The sequence below is a fragment of the Brachycentrus maculatus genome, unplaced genomic scaffold (genome assembly GCF_059751285.1).
Source record: "Brachycentrus maculatus isolate JH-2025_06_01 unplaced genomic scaffold, ASM5975128v1 h1tg000005l, whole genome shotgun sequence".
NCBI classification, from domain to species: domain Eukaryota; kingdom Metazoa; phylum Arthropoda; class Insecta; order Trichoptera; family Brachycentridae; genus Brachycentrus; species Brachycentrus maculatus.
Genome location: NW_028280760.1, coordinates 1,036,460 through 1,058,563, shown reverse-complemented (window position 1 = coordinate 1,058,563; position 22,104 = coordinate 1,036,460). Strand labels below are relative to the sequence as shown.

The window sequence follows — 22,104 nt, the reverse complement described above, 5'->3', positions numbered from 1 at the left end:
TTTATTATAACTTAATTATAATGTCTACCGGTTTTGAAGCTAACCGCATCTTTATTAAGACTGATTAATCAGTCTTTATAAAGAACCAAGTTATAATACAATATTTATAGTGATTTTGATACAAAGTTACATTTTGATTATAACCTTTAACTTTGTTCAGAGTTTGTTCTACTCGTCCTTATAAACCAAAAAGAAAATCGCCATCAACTAGCGTAGTTGACGGAGTAAAGTGAATCCCGGCAGTGTTGGAATAATAATTAGCATATTAACCTAAATTCTATCCGATAGAACAACTGAAGGCACATGTTTTAGTTATGCGAAGTGAATTTTAATTTTGGTCGTTGGTGTACACCTACAACATACACAATATGCGCGAGATATTTGGATACTGCCTGATCAGTATGATTGCGGAATGGACTTAGTATTGAGGAAGCGTTTGCTCGGAAATATTGGATACTAAGCTCCACTGTTGTTAGCTTGGTTTATAATTTTCCAAAGACATCTTTAACCCGTCCGGAAGTGTGGCCGTACATAATCGTCCGAATAAAAATTCCTTATAACTTTAAGTCCGGTGACAATTATTTCTAAAATGGCACTTGTACTGTCTTCTGTGGTTGCATTTACGCACTAAAACCACACTTCAGATTATTTTCCAATTTTACCCACGACATTTAACTTAAAACAAAGTTTATGGACGTCATCGTGATGACGCTGTCAAAGAAAACCCACGAAATAAAACATGGATAATTTTAATATAAGGCATATTTACTGATGTAAATTTTTTTTTCAAGAAAATGGTTGCCTATAGTATTGATTATGATTAAAAATTATAAGAAATTAAAAAAAAAACTCACTCCCTAAAATAATAATAATATGAAAATACTTTGTTCGAATAAATTAAGAAAGGTGTGTTGAGATGGTTTAAATATGTGGAACGAATGAGTGAGAAAAGAACGGTAAAACACATTTATGAGGCGAATGTAGTTGGAAATAGGGCCAGAAGAAAACTTGGCATGATCAGGTACGTCAAATACTTGAAAGCGGCCGGGTCAGGAGTCGTTATCATTTTATCGATAATGCTTATTTCAGTCTCGCATTATTTTCCAAATACGAGTATATAAGCCTACTTTCAAAATCCGCCAGATCTAATTTAATAAGAATGCCAATTGTGGGTTTTATAGTGTAAAAAAAAATATTTACTTGAAAACCCTGCTAAAAATACTTCAAATTCCGCTATAATCATGGAACTTGCCTTCTGACCCATATCGGCCAATCAGAGATAGGTCAAAAATTAAGATGACGTCATTATCGGTTTGGGTCTTGTGTTTTTTTTTAATTCTGAATAATTTTCTAAAAAAATGGGAAAATTTATTATTTCAAAATATTTTATCTAAAGATAGACAAATCTTTTGAACATAAATGTTACCCGGAGAATTTTGCATTTTTTGTAAAATCAACTTACATGGATCTGGCGGATTTTGAAAGTAGGCGACACATATCAACATCTATCATACATGGTTTTGCCGCACATTCGTCTGAATGCATTCGAAATGTGGTTACCGCTGGCGCAATACTGCATCAGATCTAAGTGGTGTCGGGTTGTGGTCCCGTGGTTAGTGTCTCTTAAGTCAAAGTTTCTGGGTTTAAACCCACTCTACCACAATTTGATACCTATTTTTGATAATGAGCCGCTTAGGCTCACAGAAATACTATGAAATCGAAGCGTTTTTGTAAATAATAAAAACACAAATATATCTCATTAATTGATTCGGTAGTCACTTTGTGGTAAAATCTATCCATTTTTAATTAATGTTTTACTAAGTCAATACCACTATTTCTTAAAATCTACTGTGACATGTGTTTCGATGCATTCCGCATCATTTTCATCATTTACGGTGTTTGAAAATGATGCGGAATGCATCGAAACACGTGTCACGGTAGATTTTAAGAAATAGTGGTATTTACTAAGTAAAACATTAATTACAAATATATCTCTTTAAAAAAACTTGATCGTGCATTATACTGCGGCAAGGTGATCAGTCCTGCGCTTCAGGTACCAGGAGCTTAGCACCAGTCGAGGGTATGGCGACGGTTTGAAGATGGTCAGACAACCACGCGCTTACGCCGCTTGTCGTAAGCGCTTTAGAGAGTGGGAAATTACATCGCGGGTACGTCGGCTGATTAGTGAGTTACGATCGCATTACTGTAGCGGAGTCGCATAAAAGTGAAACGATTTGATTATTAATTTATCGCAACTAGTTGAAAAGTGAAAAGGCTAGAAGTTGCAGATGGCTGCCGCCGGAGATATGGAAAGTAAAAACTCGAAGCGGACGTTTCTCCCGAGGCGGGCCGCGCCGGCTAGCCGCCTCGCCGGCTCTGCAGTCAGCTGACCCACATGGCCACCACATAGCGCCTTCTCTAGTCGAGCTTAGGGACGCTCGGCTGTCCAAACTCAAAACACAGTAAGGGACATTTTTTTTGTAGTACGTTTTTTATGCATTTTTGGACTAAGTAGATTCTACTTAATCCAAAAATGCAAAAAAAAACGTACTGCAAAAAAATGTTTCTTACTGTGTTTTAAGTTTGGACAGCCGCGCTGTCGTCGACTTAGTAAATTTGATGTTAACCTCCTCCCCACCCACCCATATACCGGATTTGTTTTTGCTCGTTAGTTTTTATATTGACCTGTTGATGAAAACAACTGTATTTAGGTTTCGAAACTAGTCATGTGTAATGAAATAAAACTCAACAAGTGGTAGTAACATTTTTTAAAAATAAACAACTTTTATTAATTTTATATGTACATACATAAACTAAGTTACTAACTAACCAATGCGCCGCTTCCCCGCAGGGGTAGGCAGAGAGTATAGAACGCCACACCGATCTATCTTCATAAACAATCTTCGCATCCTCCACATTCATGCATCTCCTCATACATATTAAGCGATTCTGGTCGCTTCCAAGTATTTGAAATACTTGATCGTGCCAACTTTTCCTCGGTCTTCGTCATTCAAAATAAATCGATATTTTCGCTTAACCTGAGAATACAATTTGTAAATATAATATAGGAAAAATCACAAATAAATATTTGCATATATTTAAAGGTTTACTGACCTCTCTGATCATGCATAATGAATTGTGATCTCAATGTAATATTTTAATAAAGTAAATGTTATTTTTGCGCTTGAATTTTCCACATGTATCGTATAACCCCCCATTTTTCGTCTTTACGCCATTGTATGGTAATTTTTTGTCCTAAAATTACCATAAATTTAGCATAGGATTTATGTCCGACGACTGAAAATCAAATAATAATAAGTTACTTATTATTTTTATTTTTAAAATTATAATGTATTTATTGTAAGTTTCTTAGGTCGCGGATTTGTTTTTTTGTTGCCTAATTGAAAGATAAAATATTCCAAGCCAAATATCCTCCACTAATTGGCTGTGGACTTTTTTTATCATACATTGTTGATTTTTATATTTGACGAAAATATGTTAATTTATGCAAAGGTTTGAAAAATGATTGAATCTTCTCGCGAAGCATCTTAAATGCATTCAGCAGCTGTCAAGAAGCGCGCTGTCCGCTATGCGCAAATTATTGCTTGTGTTACGGTTACGTTAAACAGATGACGCTGCCATTGAGGTCAAAACGTAAAAAAAAAACATGTTTTTCCTATCAGAGGTATATAAAAACACGCGCGTTTTCGGATGCAACGTTCTGTCGAAAACTTCGACATCGGCGAATTACTTTAGTAGATTTAAGATTTTAATATTAGTTTTTATCACAATTTTTTATTAATTTTTGAGTGTGTCCAAATACTTGTTCACAAAATCTGGTTTATCTCCAATTACAGGAGTTATTTTCATATTATAAACTTAAATAATAAAAACGAAAATGAAAATGATATTTTCTGGCGTTTCTCATGCGTGTGATTATAATCGGACCTCACATACTAATAAAAGAGTTTCTGCTAAAAAAAAAGCTTCTTTCCATCTCACCAATCTATCAATCGTCTCTATTGAAGTTCTAGTGATTCAATAATAATGTTTCAAAATTGGTTCATATATATAGAACTTCCAAGAATTTGAGTAGTGGGGTTGTCAATAATGGGTAGAATTGGTGAATGTTACACGTGTGTAAAGTGATCACTTAAACCAGCCTATGACGGTCGTCAGCCCCGTAAATGCCCAGACTTCCATATTCTTCTTCATCTTTGATGAGATGTCAAAAATTTATCTCGAAATTTGCGTAAGCCCCAGGATACTTATAAGTCTTCCATTTTCTTCCGTATAAAACGATAGTTGTGTCATCTCTAGTGGAGACACCTATAATTGATACATCTTCCGTGGGGGGAATAATCCAGTGTCTTTAAAATAAATAATGATAAAACTAGGTGTAGATTGTTACAATTTTCACTATTCATATAAACATTATGTGAAATATTTCATTTCATTGCACGTGGGTATAAAAATGTGTCTTTCAACAGTTCGCCTCAAATAGTGTATGCTTAGCTGCGTATTATAAACGATTGAATCGTTGAAACGATAAGAAAGGCATCTGGTTGCCAAATTTTACGTTCTGAGATATTCTACTAAAAAAGTTTAATTTATACGCAAATGCATGCAAAACTGTCATCTTCAAAGATTATATTTGTGGATGAGACGGCATTCAGCCGTTTAGAGGGCGTTTGTATCGTAATGAAGACAACATATATCTCAACATGCCAGTTATGTAGGTAAACGTCTAGTAGAACATTTGAGTTTTTTAACGTTATCGTCAAAGTTTTTAAAATATTTTTAGTACACTCATACATGATTAAAATACCCATTGTTTCGTTCAGCTGTCATTCATTTCTTCCAAACATTTCAATTTCGTACCATTTTCACTGGGCTCTCTAACCCAGAAACTCCGAGTCCGCGACACTAACCACAAGACTACAATCATCATTCATTATTTTTTTCAGAAACAAATCAACAATTTTGCCACTTTTTAACGACTTTCAATAATTTTGTTTAAACGACTTTCATAATAAATGCTCGAACGGCTTCCACGAATAACATTTTGATTTGTTCTCTAGCTATTTAAAGTAAAAGTATTTTACTGTCTTGCCAGTAAGCTGCTGTGGAAAATTTATGAATAATTTAAAATTATTATTTGAGGTTAGTTTCCGAAGGATTTGTAGCCGCGTTGTCGTACGTAGATACAAAGACTATCTGACACGCCAGTGTCGCGGCTCGGGCTGTAGCGTACGGTGCAGAGCGCAAGAGGGAGAACCCTCGCGAGAGACCACTCGCTTCGTCAGTAAAAAAACCGAAGGCCGTCTTGTCGGCGTTTGGAAATAATATCGCTTCACTTGCGGCGGTGCGCGGTGCAATGACACGTTAACCTTCGCGCGAATTAGGTGTAGCGCTCGGCTCTCGGGTGGGCGCTCGAGAGGCGACACTCCGATCCTCCTCGCGGCACTAACGGCGGACTGTTGCAGGTGTACCGGCAGCATGAAGACTAACGGGAAGGCGGAGGCGGCGGAAGCCGAGGAGGAAGGCGCGCTGATGGCGCGCGGCGGCCCGCGACCCGAGGAGCATTGCGGGCTGGGCTCGTGCCGGCCGCGCTGGGCGCGCGTCTTCGAGTCCACGCACGTGTTCATGGTGGTGTTCCTGTCCGGCTGGGTGCTGCAGGGCATGTTCTACACGTACTTCGTGAGCGTCATCACCACCATCGAAAAGCTGTTCCGCATCAAGTCCAAGACCACCGGGACGCTGCTGGCCGCCACGGAGGTGGGCCAGATCTGCACGGCGCTGCTGCTGACGTACTTCGCGGGGCGCGGGCACCGGCCGCGCTGGATCGCGTGTGGCATGGTGCTGTTCGCGGCCGGCTGCCTGGGCTGCGCGCTGCCGCACTTCATGCTGGGCGAGCGCCTGCTGGAGAGCAGCCACGTGCTGCACGGCGGCAACGCGAGCGCGCCCGGCCCGGCCGCCGCGCCGGCGCTGTGCGCGGCGCCGGGCGCGCAGGGGGCGCCGTGCGAGCGCCGCGTGCTGGACGAGCAGACGGCGCACTCGCACATGACGGCCGTCGTGCTGCCCATCTTCTTCGCCTGCCTGTTCGCCGTGGGCGTGGGCCAGACGGCCATCTCCACCCTCGGCATCCCCTACATCGACGACAACGTGGCCAGCCGCGAGTCGCCGCTCTACATGGGTGAGTGCCTCTCTCTTTCTTTATCGCTATAGATCTTTCTCAGATCCATTCTTGCAAACGAAAAAATAAAAATGAGTTTTACGAACCGTCCTTACTTTAAATATCGATATTTCCAATCGCTCGCAAATTCTTCATCTCATTTAATTTAACTGTATTCAATGTCAATATCATTGCTAGTATATTTCAATAAATACATTAAATAACCCTCTCCACTTACTTGACATCTTCAGAATGATTATGAGGTTAATTATGATTGAAGAAAGAATAGTAAAACAAATTTATGAGACGAATTTGATTCAGTAAGACCTAGGAAAATTTGGCACGATCGATTATGAAATATTTGAAAGTGGTCAAGTCAGGAGCCCGAATAATCGGCGGGTATGTATGTATGAGGAAATGGATGAATCTGGAAGAGACAAAGATTGTTTGCAAAGGCATATTGGTGGCGTTCTTTTCTCTCTGAGGGGAACACCTGTGGGAAAGTATCGTGATGGTTAGTCAGTTGGATTTTTTTCTTCTTTTCGTGTCATGTCAGGTTCACCTGGCGTCGACTATCACATAAGAGTAATTATCATTGTCTTGTAATGGGCAGTTCTAAAAAGCGCTTCGACAAACCTGAACCCCGTCCAAGTTAGTTCTTCTTTTCTTCATGAGCCCTCTGTCTTCCACTGCTTTATATAGGCCTTTTCCGTATCTTTCCATTTCCTTCGGTCGGTTGCTGCTTGGACCCAGTTTCTACTCCCCACGGCAACTATGTCGTCGGACCATCTCGTTTGGGCTCTTCCGACAAACTGACCAATCCGTCTAGCAAGTGTGGTGTTTAAATGTCAAACTCCTTCTGAATCAAATTAAATGGACCCGAATTCTAAAACAAGGTTAATCCAGGCGGGGAAAACACAGCGTTCAGAATCTTGCACCGTGGTCTGCTCCATGGATTCTGGGGAGGGCAAAATTTCAGAAAGAGTTAGTTAGTAAGCGTAAATTTGATTGGTCCCAACGTTCCCGGTGTTCCTCTCAGCCGAGCCGGCGTGTGGCGCGCGTCACCGCCTCCGTCTGGTCTGGCAGGAGTCGCGAGCAGCCGCCCCCGGGACGAACTAATGATTGTGTTGACCGGACACATCCACCTAAGCACTTGGCTCAAGTGATGTGACATCTGCCGCTGATCCGACTGCACCTTCCCCTCGCGTCTCCCGTTCGCCCGCCCGCTCATTGATCTGTGCCCCATCGTCTTGTCGCTCGGAGATGGATCCAATATTATTTCATTACGAAAATGAGAGTATGTTTTGATTGAATCGGCTTGTCCATATCGTCAATTTCAATTTTATTGCAGCAACAGTCAATCTTCCAAGCGTAATCACTTTTACTTTTTTTTTACAAAAATGTTAGTAATATTAGTAAATAACCTCTCACTTCGAACGTACCCGTCTCTTCGTCAGGACAATCACTACAACATCATGAAAACAATACTACCCATTACCACCATAGCACTATTCACACACTTACAACTACGCAAAATGTTTATCACAATCGATTTTGGTCGACCCGAGGACCAACATGCACTAGGCTTGCAGAACAAACATACGTTAAGAGCCGAGGTCTGTTGTTTCTCTGTGAGTGGTTATAAACTAATATTACTAACATTTTTGTAAAAAAATATAAAAGTAAAAATGAGTAACCACAAAGTAAATGATTTAAACATTAATAATATTGAGAATGCAATAAACTTTTTTTTTAAGGAATAGCCCGCAAAGCCTCTACTTTTAGAGGCTTGTCTGTAGGTAGGATGGTAAGGATAGGGAAGGTAAATGTGAAAAATACGATAAATATAGGAACTTTATTTGCTTTGTTCAACTATTGACGCAACAATCAGCCATACTTACAGACGTATCGAAAAATCGTACCCAGTGGAAGGTTCCATTGCATATACTTATACGACTTAAAAAAAAAAGAAATACAAATGCATGTTCAATTCTAATTTCTTTAAAGGCCTCTATTTTTAGAGGCTTGTCTGCAGGTAGGATGGTAGGGATAGGGAAGGTAAATGTAAAAAATACATCACAAACACCCAGACCAATTGAAAATAAATCTTTCTTGAATTTATTTTGCAATTGGCGGTAATCGAACCCGCGACGCCAGTTTCGCAGTTGAGCGTTACGGCGCCTGTCCAACCTAACCTACCTGTGGATATATTAATTAACCAAACAAACTAACCATCACGCCGTTTTCCCGCAGGGGTAGGCAGAGAAAATAGAACGCCAACTCTGTCTTTACCAACAATCTTCACCTCTTCCACATTCATGCATCTCCTCATGAAAAACTCGATTATTCCAAGTATTCCAAATCTTAAATCTTATTTAGTTATTTGCTGATTGCTTCGAAATTTTACACAACGTTGCCCGTATTTTGTATAAATAAAAATGTAAATGTTCATTTGCTCAAAATCTTAAATTGTCTTAAGTTATGCGCCGATAACTTCGAAATTTTAACACAATACAGGGAAAAATGTGTTAAAAAACAGTTTTTACCGCGATGGCAGCGCCATCCGTTGAACGCGACAGAAACATGCGCAATACTTTACATTGTGCTTGGCGGACAACGTGCTTCTTGACAGATACTGTCACATTTTCAATGTTTCCGATTGCCAATGCAGTCATACAACAATTCGTCTGATAGATTTTTAATAGTGAAATTAAACACATGTATTTATTTAATTTTCTATCTTTTCCATCTAATTACACTGAGCCACAGTAACGCGTGGCCGGAATAAGCTAGCATTATATAAAATTAGATTTTTTTAATGAATAAAAAATATATTTTGCCATCATCACTCAATGGATTGGTACTACTTGCAATATTATCTTGCGTACATTTTTATTATTGTGAGGCATTTTATGCAAATTCACATTTAAATTTATTTAAGCACTCTAAACTGCTATCATTATAATACGTATGTTTACAATTTAAATAAATCATTACGTCATCATAGTTTAACCAGCGCAAAGTAGAGGTGGACGAGATCCGATCATAAGGATGATTCGAATCAGTGGATCCGAATCACTCAAGGGATCCTATTCACTAAAACCGGATCAATTGAAATATGAATCTTTCGTCGGACACGAATTGTGCCAACGAGGGGAGAATTAAAAAAAAAATTATCACATATCGCTCACTCCTTTCAAGAACGTCATAAATAAAAAAAACTTGATATTTAAGAAGAACGTTTTTAAAGTTTAAAAATATAATACAGTGTATTAAAAATAAATATCAAGCCACTTATTGAACGTTTTACTGTGCAACAGATCTTTTTAGGTAAAACCTGAAGGTTTTTTCTTTATTGGAAAAATATTTAGTATTTAAAAAAATAAATAATTAAGCAATACCTTTTCTTCAAAATGCAAAAACAACACTTTCTGCCCTCTAGCGGGTAAATAGTAAGTTAAAAATATGCCTCTTGCTGGGATATAGTACATTTTCTGGGCATTCCGAAAACATGCACAACTGAAAATTGTCGATTTTTGATTTATGACGTTCTTGAAAGGAGTGAGCGATATCTTATCTCGCGAAAACATTAATAGAACCACAAGATCAAAAGCGCTACAATAAATTAACAGTAAAATAGATAGATTGGTGGACGTTACACGTGTATAAAGTGATCACTTAAACCAGCCTATGACAGGTCGTAAACCCTGTAAATATACCCATACTTTCATATTCTTCTTTATCTTTGTTGAAATGTCAAAAAGTATGGACAGTAAAGTTTATTAAATAAAATAATAATAAAACACTCTCCTTAACATTCATCGTTCACTTTGTGTAACACCACTTTTAAAAACACTTATGTATTTGTGACTACCGGTTTCGGAACAATCATTGCATCATCAGGTCATCAAAATAAAATTATTTCGAATTAACATTTTGGCTGTTCAAACTTCGAACACAGTAAGGGACATTTTTTTTGCATTTTTGGACTAAGTAGAATCTACTTAGTCCAAAAAAAAAAAAAAACGTACTACAAAAAAGTGTTTCTTACTGTGTTTTGAGTTTGGACAGCCGATTTGTACAAAAAAATTGAAATAGAGAAAGAAGACAAAAGTAACCGAAACCGGTAGTCACGAATAAGTGTTTATAAAATTGGTATTACAGAAAGTGAATGATGAATGATAAGGAGAGTGTTTTATTACCATACCACAAATTTCTCAATGCTTTTTTTTATATACACAATATAATATTATAATAATAATAATATAAATATCAATACAAAACGCAACGAGTTCATTTCAACCATTCTTTAATCGTTTTTAAGAAATTCGTGGGTCACCTTGACCTTATCAATTGAGCAGTTGTGACTCTATGTGTGTATTTCATAATAAATATGTATATTATTTTTACATACACATATATTATTTTACGTACCATAATATTCGGAACATTTATATTTACAATCAGTACACTGTACAGGCTTCATTCGTTTCGCTCTATGTATTTTCCCAGATTTTGCTACATATTCCTGGCCAGTATTCACCTTTAGTTTCTTTATATTTCTCTTCCATTTGTTTGTCTTTCTCAGACGTTTCCTTGTTTTTTGTTTTTTGTTTTAGTTAAGGCAAGCTCAAAAATTAGTCTTCCTTTAAATCAGGGCTGGCCAACCCGCGGCGCCTTTACGTGTGGCTTGCGGTCATGTGATGATTTTTTTTGCGGTCAAGTATTTATTTTATGATGAAGTGTATTATTAATTAACAGCTTTTTTGAAGTTGAATTTGTACAATTTCAACTGCAAAATTACAATTTCAACAGAAAAATTTCCGAACATAAGATTTTTTGCTCAAAAAATTACTAGTGCTTCTGGATCCACGTACGTTTGTGAAGCTTTTTTTTCAAAAATTAAATATAATTATAATTATAATAAAAACAGGGCGTCAATAATTTCTTTCTATTTGCTTTCATTTTATAATTATTATTTCATATTATTTCAGTCTTACCACTGTTATATTATCAATAAAAATATATAAAGCTGTGTTATAAAAATAATAAGCATACCCTGCCCCTACCTCAGAACAGGTATCTCCAAATACCTAGTGAGGATAGACAGTGTCCAATAATAATTAAAAAAAAATAAATAAACATATAAGTATATATATAAAAAAAATAAAAATAAAAAAATAAAAATAATAGACGTAAATCAGGAAATTCAATATATATATATATATATATATATATATATATATATATATATACATATATGTTTTTTTTTTGGTATTATGTTTGTATGTGTGGCCCTTGGGGAAATTTTAGGTCGTCAATGCGGCCCGGGGAGCAATTTGGGTTGGCCATGCCTGCTTTAAATGGATGTTAAACCTTTAAAAAAAACGATATAAACGTGTGGTAGCGACAAGTGAACGGATGACAGTTGACAACGAACGCGCGCGAAAGCCGCAAAATCTCGACGATCAAATTATAAATAGACAAAGATAATGAAATTCATAGAGCTACAGTGAGACAGTTGAATTATCTCAGTGTTGCAATACTTTTTTCAATATCATTTAAAAGCAACAGTGGGTTAGCAGCAATATCTCACTGTTGCTCTGAGTAAGCAGATAATTCAATACTGAGATTCCATCAATTATGCAGGCATACAATTTATTTCCAGATATCTAAGTAACACACTGTGTAGAGCATGTTATTATATTTATTGATTTGGCGTTTAATTTGTAGAACTCCATTTTAATTAATGTATTAATTTTAAATCAAACACAGATTTTTTGAGTCTACTAAGTTGTATTTTATTAACAAAAACACATAAAAAATTATATTGTGACAATTGTTTCGCCTCGTTAGGGCATTATCAAACGAATGTCTTATTATTATAATTATTATACATCAACTGCATACCTATCTCAATTGCTTTGTGGTAACGATATGCAGTTATCAATTCGACGACCCCTACGTAAAGTACTTTATCTGCAAATCTCTTACTTTACAGGAGAGAGCTTAGAAGATTTTATCAGCGTATTCTTTTTTATTAATTAACTGTTTTATCTGAAATTCTAAACTAGTATTACCATATACATTCAAAAACACGATAAAATAATGTATTAAATCGTTTTATAACTTAATGCTTTGTCAAAATAAAGTAGTTATCGTTTTAGGAGTTCAGTTCATTTTGAAAATTCGATGTAGATAGGGTCTTATACGCCTGAAAACTAGGCGTGATTTATTTGATATATTTTTTGTTTGTTTGTTTATATTTGCAGATAACGGTCAGTTGATGACATAACCAAATATCTCAAAATTGACAAAAATGTAGTTAGAGTACTTTACGTAGGGCACGTCGAATTCACCTTTACGTAACTCTAATCGAAATTATTTTGATTTAAATCTGATAAAGTTGCATATAAACGCATATATGTACTCATGACCTAGACAACAATTATTTTATTGTCTCCAATGAGAGACATTATCATGATCGATCTGTCGCCCTGATAACAAACCACTTGACTTTCATCGCCAAAAAAAAACAAAAATAGTGGCTTATTTCATTTTTTCGGCTGAAGTAAGCGACAATTTTTCAAAACTAACTAACTAACCATGCCGCTTCCCCGCCGGGGTAGGCAGACAGAATTGAACGTCACACCATTCTGTCTTTGCAAACCTTCTACTCCTCTTCCACATTCATACATCTCATACAAATACGCCGATTATTTCGACTCCTGACCTGACCACTTTCCAGTATTTGAAATACTTAGTGGTGCCAAGTTTTCCTCGGTCCTCCTCTGCTTCTATTGTCAATTCGCCTCATTAAACAGGCAGTAATTATTATAAAATCGTGAAACAAAATTGAGTGTCCTTCTTTTGCCAACCCCATGCTTCGCTTTCACACTTTCGCCGTTACTCTTAATAAAATGTTTTTGTTTTCTAACCGTTATCCGTGCACCCAATGGTGCATAGAGTACTGCATCGTATTGATACAGTGTTATCTTGATCGTTACTTACACGAAGGCAAGGTGATCACTCCTGCGCTTCAGGGACCAGTCCAGGGTAATATTAAATAAATATTAGAGTTCATATTATTTTTTCACATCTCAACATAGATGAAGAAGAATATGGATGTCTGGGCATTTACAGGGCTTACGACCGTTATATGGTAGGCTGGTTTAATATTCACCAATTCTACCCATGATTGACAACCACACTGCTCAAATTCTTGGATGTTCTTTATATATTAATCAATTTCAATATTAAACATTTTACAAGAATCACTAGAATTATATTGTCAATATTATTAATATTTAAAGCATTAACTTTGCGGTTGGTCATTTTCACTAGAGACATCTATCGGTGCCCAGACCTCCATACTCTTCTTCACATATATATTGAGATGTCAAAAAATAATACGAAAATAACTCCTTTAATTGGAGGTAATCCAGATTTGTGAAAATGTATTTGGACACACTCAAAATGTTGTTAAATATAAGAGCATTAGTATTCATAAAATATAATAAAGTAAAATAAAAAACTAACTTTCTAACCATTACGCCGCTTCCCCGCAGGGGTAGGCAGAGAGAATAAAACGCCACACCACTCTGTCCTTGTAAACATTCTTCGCCTCTTCAACGTTCATGCATCTCCTCATACACACCCGCCGATTGTTACGACTCCTAACCTGATCACTTTTAAGTATTTGGCATACCTGATCGTGCCATGTTTTTCTCGGTATCCTCTGCTTCTTTTTCCAATTACATTCACCTCATAAATTTGTTTTACCGTTCTTTCCTCACTCACGTTCGTTCTACATGTCCAAATCATCTCAACACACCTTTCCTAATTTTATCGATAATGCTTATCGCTCACTCCTTTCAAGAACGTCATAAATAAATAAAAAATATTTTTCAGTTTTTTTTAAAAAAAAAAAGTTTTTAAAGTTTAAAAATATAACACACCATATTAAAAATAAATATGAAGCCACTTATTTAACTTTTTACTGTGCAACAGATTTATTTAGGTAAAACCTGAACGTTTTTTCTCCATTTGAAAAATATTTAGTATATTTAAAAAAAAAAATTAAACTATACCTGTTCTTCAAAATGCAAAAACAACATTTTCTGCCCTGTAGCGGGAAAAAATTACGTTGAAAATATGCCACTTTTGCTGTGATATAGTACATTTTCTGGGCATTCCAAAAATATGCACTACTGAAAATTGACAATTTTTTTTATTTATGACGTTCTTGAAAGGAGTGAGCGTTATCTCAGCTTTGCATTCCTTCCTTATTTCACTATTCGAACATCTGTAATACATCGTTTTGTCGTACGTTCTTCTGAGAGATCGCATTTCGACTGTATTCAATCTACTTTCAATAAAATAAAAAATAAAAAAACGAATTCGGAATGTGTTTTGCGAGTTACACGTATGCAGATAAGATTACAATGTGTTGGTTGGGTTGGTGGGGTGAGGGGGGGGGGATGGGTGGGGGGGGAGTGACTTGCACCTTCAGGCCAGATGAGACAGTCGCAGAGGTGACCCCCGACGTCCATTTATCAGCCCGATTTTTTTTAACCCTCTGAGTACCAAAATCCGGTATATCTGCTTTTGGTACTCTAGCGAGAAATACCGGATCCGTCGGATCTGACTTCATGATTTGTAAAAGTATCAGATACTTTTTGGACAGTATGTAAGTCTTGAGCTAATGCTGAGTTGTTCCTGATTGGCCCGCACTAGATTATCCCTCCTGTTCCCAACACATTTTAAAATAAAACACCTTTTTATTTTTTTAGTTAGAAGAAACAATAATTCACTTACATAATAAGCATGGTAAATAATAAATGCAACTGCCACTTGGGTTTATTTAATGACGACTAGTTGCGGAAGCTAAACTTCCATATTTAGGTCTAAATGTAAACATATACATTTAGTTATTTTATGACGACTAGTTTAGCTTCCGAAACTAGTCGTCATAAAATAAACTCCAGTGGTAAAAAAACAAGTGTTTTCTTTAATAATTCACAATGGAAAAGAGTGTTTATAAATATTTTTTTAATAACACTTTTTACATTTGAATTATTTATGATGAAATTGCGGTATTTTTAGCATAGTAAGCCAAAGGTAGCCATAGGGTTAAAATGCTATTGCACAAAACGAGAAAAAAACACCGCACGGATTAATATCAATATGCAATACATTCCACCCGTTTTTGTACGTTTTTGTAAGTGGTAGAATGTACAATATATACAAACACAATCCTAACTTTCCGGTATTGTTGACTCTTAACCTATAAACGAGTGATATTTTAGAGTAAAATATGCACATAGGAGTGGGGCCACAAAGAGTTATACCACATAGATGGCAGTGCAGTCGTTTTGTTTATTACAAATTTAAATTTAATATGAAAAATTCATTTGCAATATATAATTAAAATACAACTTTGTTTTAAAATCACTACAAATATTTTATTATTATTATTTTTATTTATTTCTTTAATTATCTTATATAACACTAATATAAACTATTATTTACACTTAATTTTTATCATATATATATATATATATATATATATATATATATATATATATATATATATATATATATATATATATATATATATATATATATATATATATATATATATATATATATATATATATATATATATATATATATATATATATATATATATATATATATATATGTACATACATACATAAATATATATATATATATATATATATATATATATATATATATATATATATATATATATATATATATATATATATATATATATATATATATATATATATATATATATATATATATATTACATCTTACAGTAAACAAAACATTTATTATTAAATTCTTTCAGACTCTTTTCATTCTTCATACATTCAGGCATCTCATCATACATTTTCAAACCCTTATACATTAAACAATTTTGTGACTCGGTTTTTTTCAACAATGGCAGTCTTATTTTATACTTATTTCTAGTGATATGTTCATGAAAATTTTTGTTAAACACTATTTTATCCTTAAAATATTTGGGTTATTTATCGTTTAAAATATATATAATATGTATAAAGATCGGCATATTTAATTTTAGTCTCTTTTTTATAGATAACCAGTTGATTCTTCTCTGTTCTTATTTTTTCTATATTATTATATCTATTTTTCTTATAACTTAATTATAATAAAATATTATAGTGATTTTAAAACAAAGTTACATTTTAATTATAAAATGGAAAATCAGAGTTAGAGCTTCAAATATAAATTATGTTCATTTGCAATATTTCTAGTGTGTCAACCCTTTGTCCTTAAATCTGGGTTTATCCACTTAGGAATTATTTATATTGATATCCCAACAAAACTGGGTTTCTCTAGGCTGGTTATAGGCTGGTTTGAGTGATCACTTTGTGCACGTGTAACAATCACAATTCTACACGTGATTGACAGTCGCACTTCTCAAATTTTGGAAGTTGTATGTATATCCTTCAATTGACACTTTGTTGCACCATATGCTAGTTCTCGGTAGGATCTATGGTTGAGTTGAATATTTTTTAATTTTTTTTGGTAAAGACGTTCACGAAATGTATGTATGCACGAGATTCTTCCCGAATTATTTTACATTACATGCTAGCTATGAACGGAGTTAAATGAAACGTAAATACAACTCCCGAAATTTGAGAAGTGTGTTTCTCAATCATGGGTAGAATGGTGAATGTTACACGTGTATAAAGTGGTCGCTTAACCAGCTTATGACAGGTCGTAAGTCCTGTAAATACCCAGACTTTCTTAGTGTTCTTTCTTTGTTAATATATCAATGTAATTTCTCATTATTTTTGATTTGTCAACAAAACAAAGTAAGAAGAATATGGAAGTCTGGACCAGAAACTCCATATTCTTCTTCATCTTTGTTGACATGTCAAAAAATAATGGGAATAATAACTCCTATAATTGGAGACAATCCAGATTTGTGAACAAGTATTTGGGCACACTCAAAATGTTGTAAATAAATTAACTGGTCAAATTATAAGCTAAATAATAAAATTGAAAATGATATTATCTGGCGTTTTTCATGTATGTGATTATTAAATAAGTATTTGGACACACTCAAAATGTTGTCAATATATTCGGGGATAAAATCATCGGACGTATCTAGCATACTAAACTGGATATAAAACTGTACGAATAGCGAGGCGGACGAATTCCGGAATTTCACCTTACATGCATTGAATGGTCGAGATCGCCTGGTGGAGTCGGACTCCTTACTCGCTATCATCAAACGTCAGATGACCCTAGAAGAGGTTATCGTCGAAATATAATAGAACAACCGTATAACACTCTGTTAATATTTAAAAAAAAAACATATCGCTCACTCCTTTCAAGAATCAAAAATCGACAATTTTCAGTTGAGCATGTTTTCGGAACGCTCAGAAAATGTACTATATCCCAGCAAAAGAGGCATATTTTTAACTTAATATTTACCCGCTACAGGGCAGAAAGTGTTGTTTTTGCATTTTGAAGAAAAGGTATTGTTTGATTATTTTTTTAAATATACTAAATATTTTTCAAAAGCAGAAAAAACCTTCAGGTTTTACCTAAAAAGATCTGCACGGTAAAAAGTTCAATAAGTGGCTTGATATTTATTTTTAATACATTGTATTATATTTTTAAACATTATTAACGTTCTCCTGAAAAATCAAGTTTTTTTTTATTTATGACGTTCTTGAAAGGAGTGAGCGAAATGTTTTCGATGTCTCATTCCTTGCAAGGTTTTTTTTTTGAGGGACTCCGTAGGGCCCTTGCCACTGTCGCTATTCTCCTCTCCTGCCAATTATTCGTCCTTCATTTCCTTTCACATATTACAATAATATTACTTATCCTGAGCTCCTTCACTTCATCTGCGTCGTATTAAATACATTTCATTCCTAAATACAAAAATCTGGATCGCTGTCCTAAATGTAGATAAGGAAATTTTAAACATTTAACAGTGAGTTTTCTCAATCATTTACTAGTATTTTCAGTCGAAATGCGATCTCTCAGATGCGGCAGAACGATGTATGATAGATGTTCGAATGGTGATATAAGGAAAGAGTGCAAGGCTGATTAAGCATTATCCATAAAATTTAAAAAAAAGGTGTGTTGAGATGGTTTGGACATGTGGAACGTATGAGTGAAGTAAAACAAATTTATGAGGCGAAATTAGTAGGAAATAGTCGCAGAGGAAGACCGGGGAAAACGTGCCAATATTAAGTATTTCAAATACTTAAAAGTGGTCAAAAAACATGTTTTCAGGCACATATATATAAAACGCAACGTTGTTAAAAATCAAAGGAATCGATCAACACTAGGATGTTTTAAGATTTTGAACAAACGATAAAATATAATTATTTATTTAGATATATAAAAATACGCGCGTATTCGAATGCAACTCCGTGTCAAAATGTCACAGCAATCGGTATATGACTTTAGGGCCTTGGTCGTCAAACTGCGGCCCGCGGCAGATATTTGTGCGGCCCGCGATATAGCAAACAATTTTAGTAGACAATAATGAATAATGACTACCAAAACCGATTTTGCGTGCAAAGTAAACTAAATAAAAGTACTTACGCGGGACGGGAATTCGGGAATAAGAAGAGCAAGTGTGCGGGTAGCTATTACATTTTCAATTGACATGACGCGATATTAATATTTGTTTTGAGTTAAGACAGAGATTATCTTTGACTGTTTTAGCACTGCGACTAACTTTATTTTTACAATATTTTGAGTAATTAAAATCTCGATAGAGACAAAGAATATTTTAAATTTATTTCAGGGAATAGCATCAAGTGGCCACTTAAACCAGCCAATGACAGGTCATTAGCCGTGTAAATGGCTAGATAGGGGTAGGGGTTGGCTAGGAGTATGTATAGGAGCTTCGAGCTGGAACCTAGCATGTAACAGTCGGCTATCGTACATAATACCCAATTCATAAGTGTGCGGCCCGCAGTGATACCTCACATTGTCCCATGTGGCCCTTGACCAGAAAAGTGTGACGACCGCTGCTTTAGGGGATTTAAGATTTTGATCAAATGAATATTTACGTTTCCATGTTTTAAATTTAAAATCGCAATAAGATTATTATCGCGATAGATATCAATATCACTTAAAAAACAATTATTTATGATGGAATTAAAAAATAAATCATTTTTATTTGTTATCGTAAGTGTTTTCGCCGGTCATGATAATTTATGAAATAATGTTTTTTTAAACGAATCAAAATAATTGGTTGAATTTATCGAAATATCATTTTAACATTGAATTAACATTGAGAATTGTAGGTGATAATTCTCACGACTTGTTCCATTTGTCAAGCTATTTAAAAAACAAAAACAAAAAAAAGATAAGTTATTTATAGTCTTGTTTACAAAAACATTGGTATTTAAAAAAAATCATTTCATAATAAATTAAAATAAACAAACCGCCTTGTAGGTTATCACACATATAAAAGGGGCGTACGGTGATTGTTTTGAGAAGTAATTCTAATCTATTTATAATATATAATAAATAATGTATAATATATAATATATAATAAATAAATTGCTCAACGCATGCATTGATTCCCCAAAATTGCTTGAACGTATGAGCTTCATACGTTCAAGCAATTTGAAGTTTTTGCAAACGATTTTTTTTAAATGTTTATTGATATTTTCCTTTTTTTTTAAATTTGCATCGAAAAATTAATTTTGTAATTTTTCTTCTTCTTCTTAACTTTCAGTTACTCTATCCTTTTTTTATTTTTTTATTTATTTAATATGGTTACAATGTTTTTACAATTTTAAATAATTTTCTAAACAATCTTAAAATTAAGGACGAGTTCTCTCCAAAAAAGAGTCTTAGCCCTTGTGCTTGGAGAGGGACTTACACTTGTTTTACAATTTACAATGAATTTTTATTGAAATTATAATTTTTTTCTTTCTAAGATTAACATTTATAAAATTCATTTAATTTATTTTTTAGCATTTTCAAGTCTTCAAATTTTTTATGTCTGTAGTAAGGTTGTTGAAGTACTTAGTTCCCAAATATTTGAAGTTCTGTTGGAATTGTTTGGTATTACATTTTGGTATTGCATAGTCATGTTTATATCTCAAAGATAAGCTTTTATTTAGATTTAGGTCATTTTCACACTTAAATAGTTGGAAAATTGAAATTTTTTGGAAAATAGTTTCTTCTTTTGGGACCTTAAACATATAAGCTTAAACGTATAAAACCATGTATTTATTTCGAAGAAAAACGTATTTTTTCAATACAAAAAGGGTAATAAAAAAATCAATTACGTCAAATGTTACCTAAGTTCAAATAAACTTAAGTTGTGGGCTATCGAATTTCCCGCCTTAAGCAAAAAATTCAATTACCTTAAATGTTACCAGGGTTTAAAGAAAATTAAGTTGCGGGCTATTGATTATCCTGCCTTAGTTACTATAATTTCATTTAATTCGCGAGTGAAAATTCTAGGCAAAACACCACACAAAAACATCTTTTGAGTGTCGAGTATATTTAATCCGATATTCGTTTAGTGAAAACAGCCCACTTCATATTGTGTATGGTAGATGTTATACATATGTATGAAAGGAAACTATCAGAATGAGTAATGATAGTGCATCATTTATCCATCGCAACAATATCTCTACTGCCCGCAGCCGCTACGCTCTGCGCAGTTGCTCGCCCAAGAGTTGTATGAAATAATACCAAGATGAACGAATTGATGAATTTCGTCCCCCGTGCCTCATTTGTCATCATTGAGTTGTTTGCTAAACACACGAACATTGTCTATACTATACACACACGTTGAGTTTATGATAATGACTCCATTGAGAAAATTGTACTATCCAAGAGTAGCTCTTAAGGCGCTCGCACACGGTGCAGATAAACGTGCGGGCTGGTCTTAGCGGAATCACCCTTAGTGAATGTACAGTGCATCTTCTGCGTCTTTGCTAGGATTATCATAGGTTTTTCTGTAAAAAAACTGCAGCTTGTGAAAAGGATCCGTAATCGAATATCGATGAATAATGGTAGAGTAAGGAACTCATCGGTTAAGAAGTCAAGCGCACACGTGCTGTGCTGCGCAAGCGTTACTGAGGCGCATTTTACTTTTTTGTAGAGTCAGTAGGCAGGTCAATGTTTCTAGCTACACGATTTCCACTGTCAGCAGTTTTGAGCATCCGATTACATGCGATGTCGCAATGTCTGGGGTAAGTGCCCCCATATAACCAAAGGCGAATCTATTATATGTGCCTACACGGTACCAAAATCATGGCTAGCGAAAAAAAACTTTTAAAATATTCAACATCACTTGCTTGCATCAGAATCCTATAATTGTATCTATAAATGCCCGCGTGTCCATCCAACATACCAGTGGATACAATTATAGTCTGCATATTCCCCTGGTAGGTTCTATTGATAAATCGTCTTCTTCATGTGTCATGTCAGGTCCCCCCTTCCTTCCCGTGTTCCTGTGTTCCTGTCTTGGGCAGCTCTGAACAGCGCCTCAACTGCTTTAATCTTTCTTTTCTAAACACTCAGTAATCCGAACGACCCGCGCACGATTTGCATTCGGATTAGCGAGCCAGCACTGTATTGATGGTCACACTAACTTATATGACACTGCAACTGATGGAAATACTGCCTTCCCAGGAGACTCGACAGCGTAATAGAGTGTTTGATTTGTTTGCAGCCATCACGATCGGAGTGCGCATCGTGGGTCCGGCCGGCGGCTTCATCCTGGGCTCGTTCTGCACGCGCGTGTACGTGGACCTCAGCACGCCCCCGGGCCTGCAGCCCGCGGACCCCGGCTGGGTAGGCGCCTGGTGGCTCGGTGAGTACTGCCCTTCGGCAAAACCTTCTTCTTTATTTTTGTGTCTTTCACTTCTGGATATAGACCT

At 35.2% G+C, this 22,104-nt stretch overlaps 1 protein-coding gene across 4 annotated transcripts in view; it reads left to right on the top strand.

Annotated features, from left to right (window-relative positions):
* Nucleotides 1-22,104, top strand: part of Oatp74D (Organic anion transporting polypeptide 74D) — a 52,572-nt gene that overhangs the window by 19,647 nt on the left and 10,821 nt on the right. For all 4 annotated transcript variants that reach the window (XM_088256461.1, XM_088256477.1, XM_088256453.1 and 1 more), the window contains 2 exons: nucleotides 5,487-6,196; nucleotides 21,897-22,037. In XM_088256461.1, the coding sequence (XP_088112587.1) occupies nucleotides 5,500-6,196; nucleotides 21,897-22,037 (838 nt within the window). In that variant the 5' untranslated portion in view covers nucleotides 5,487-5,499. The remainder of the gene's footprint in view (nucleotides 1-5,486; nucleotides 6,197-21,896; nucleotides 22,038-22,104) is intronic.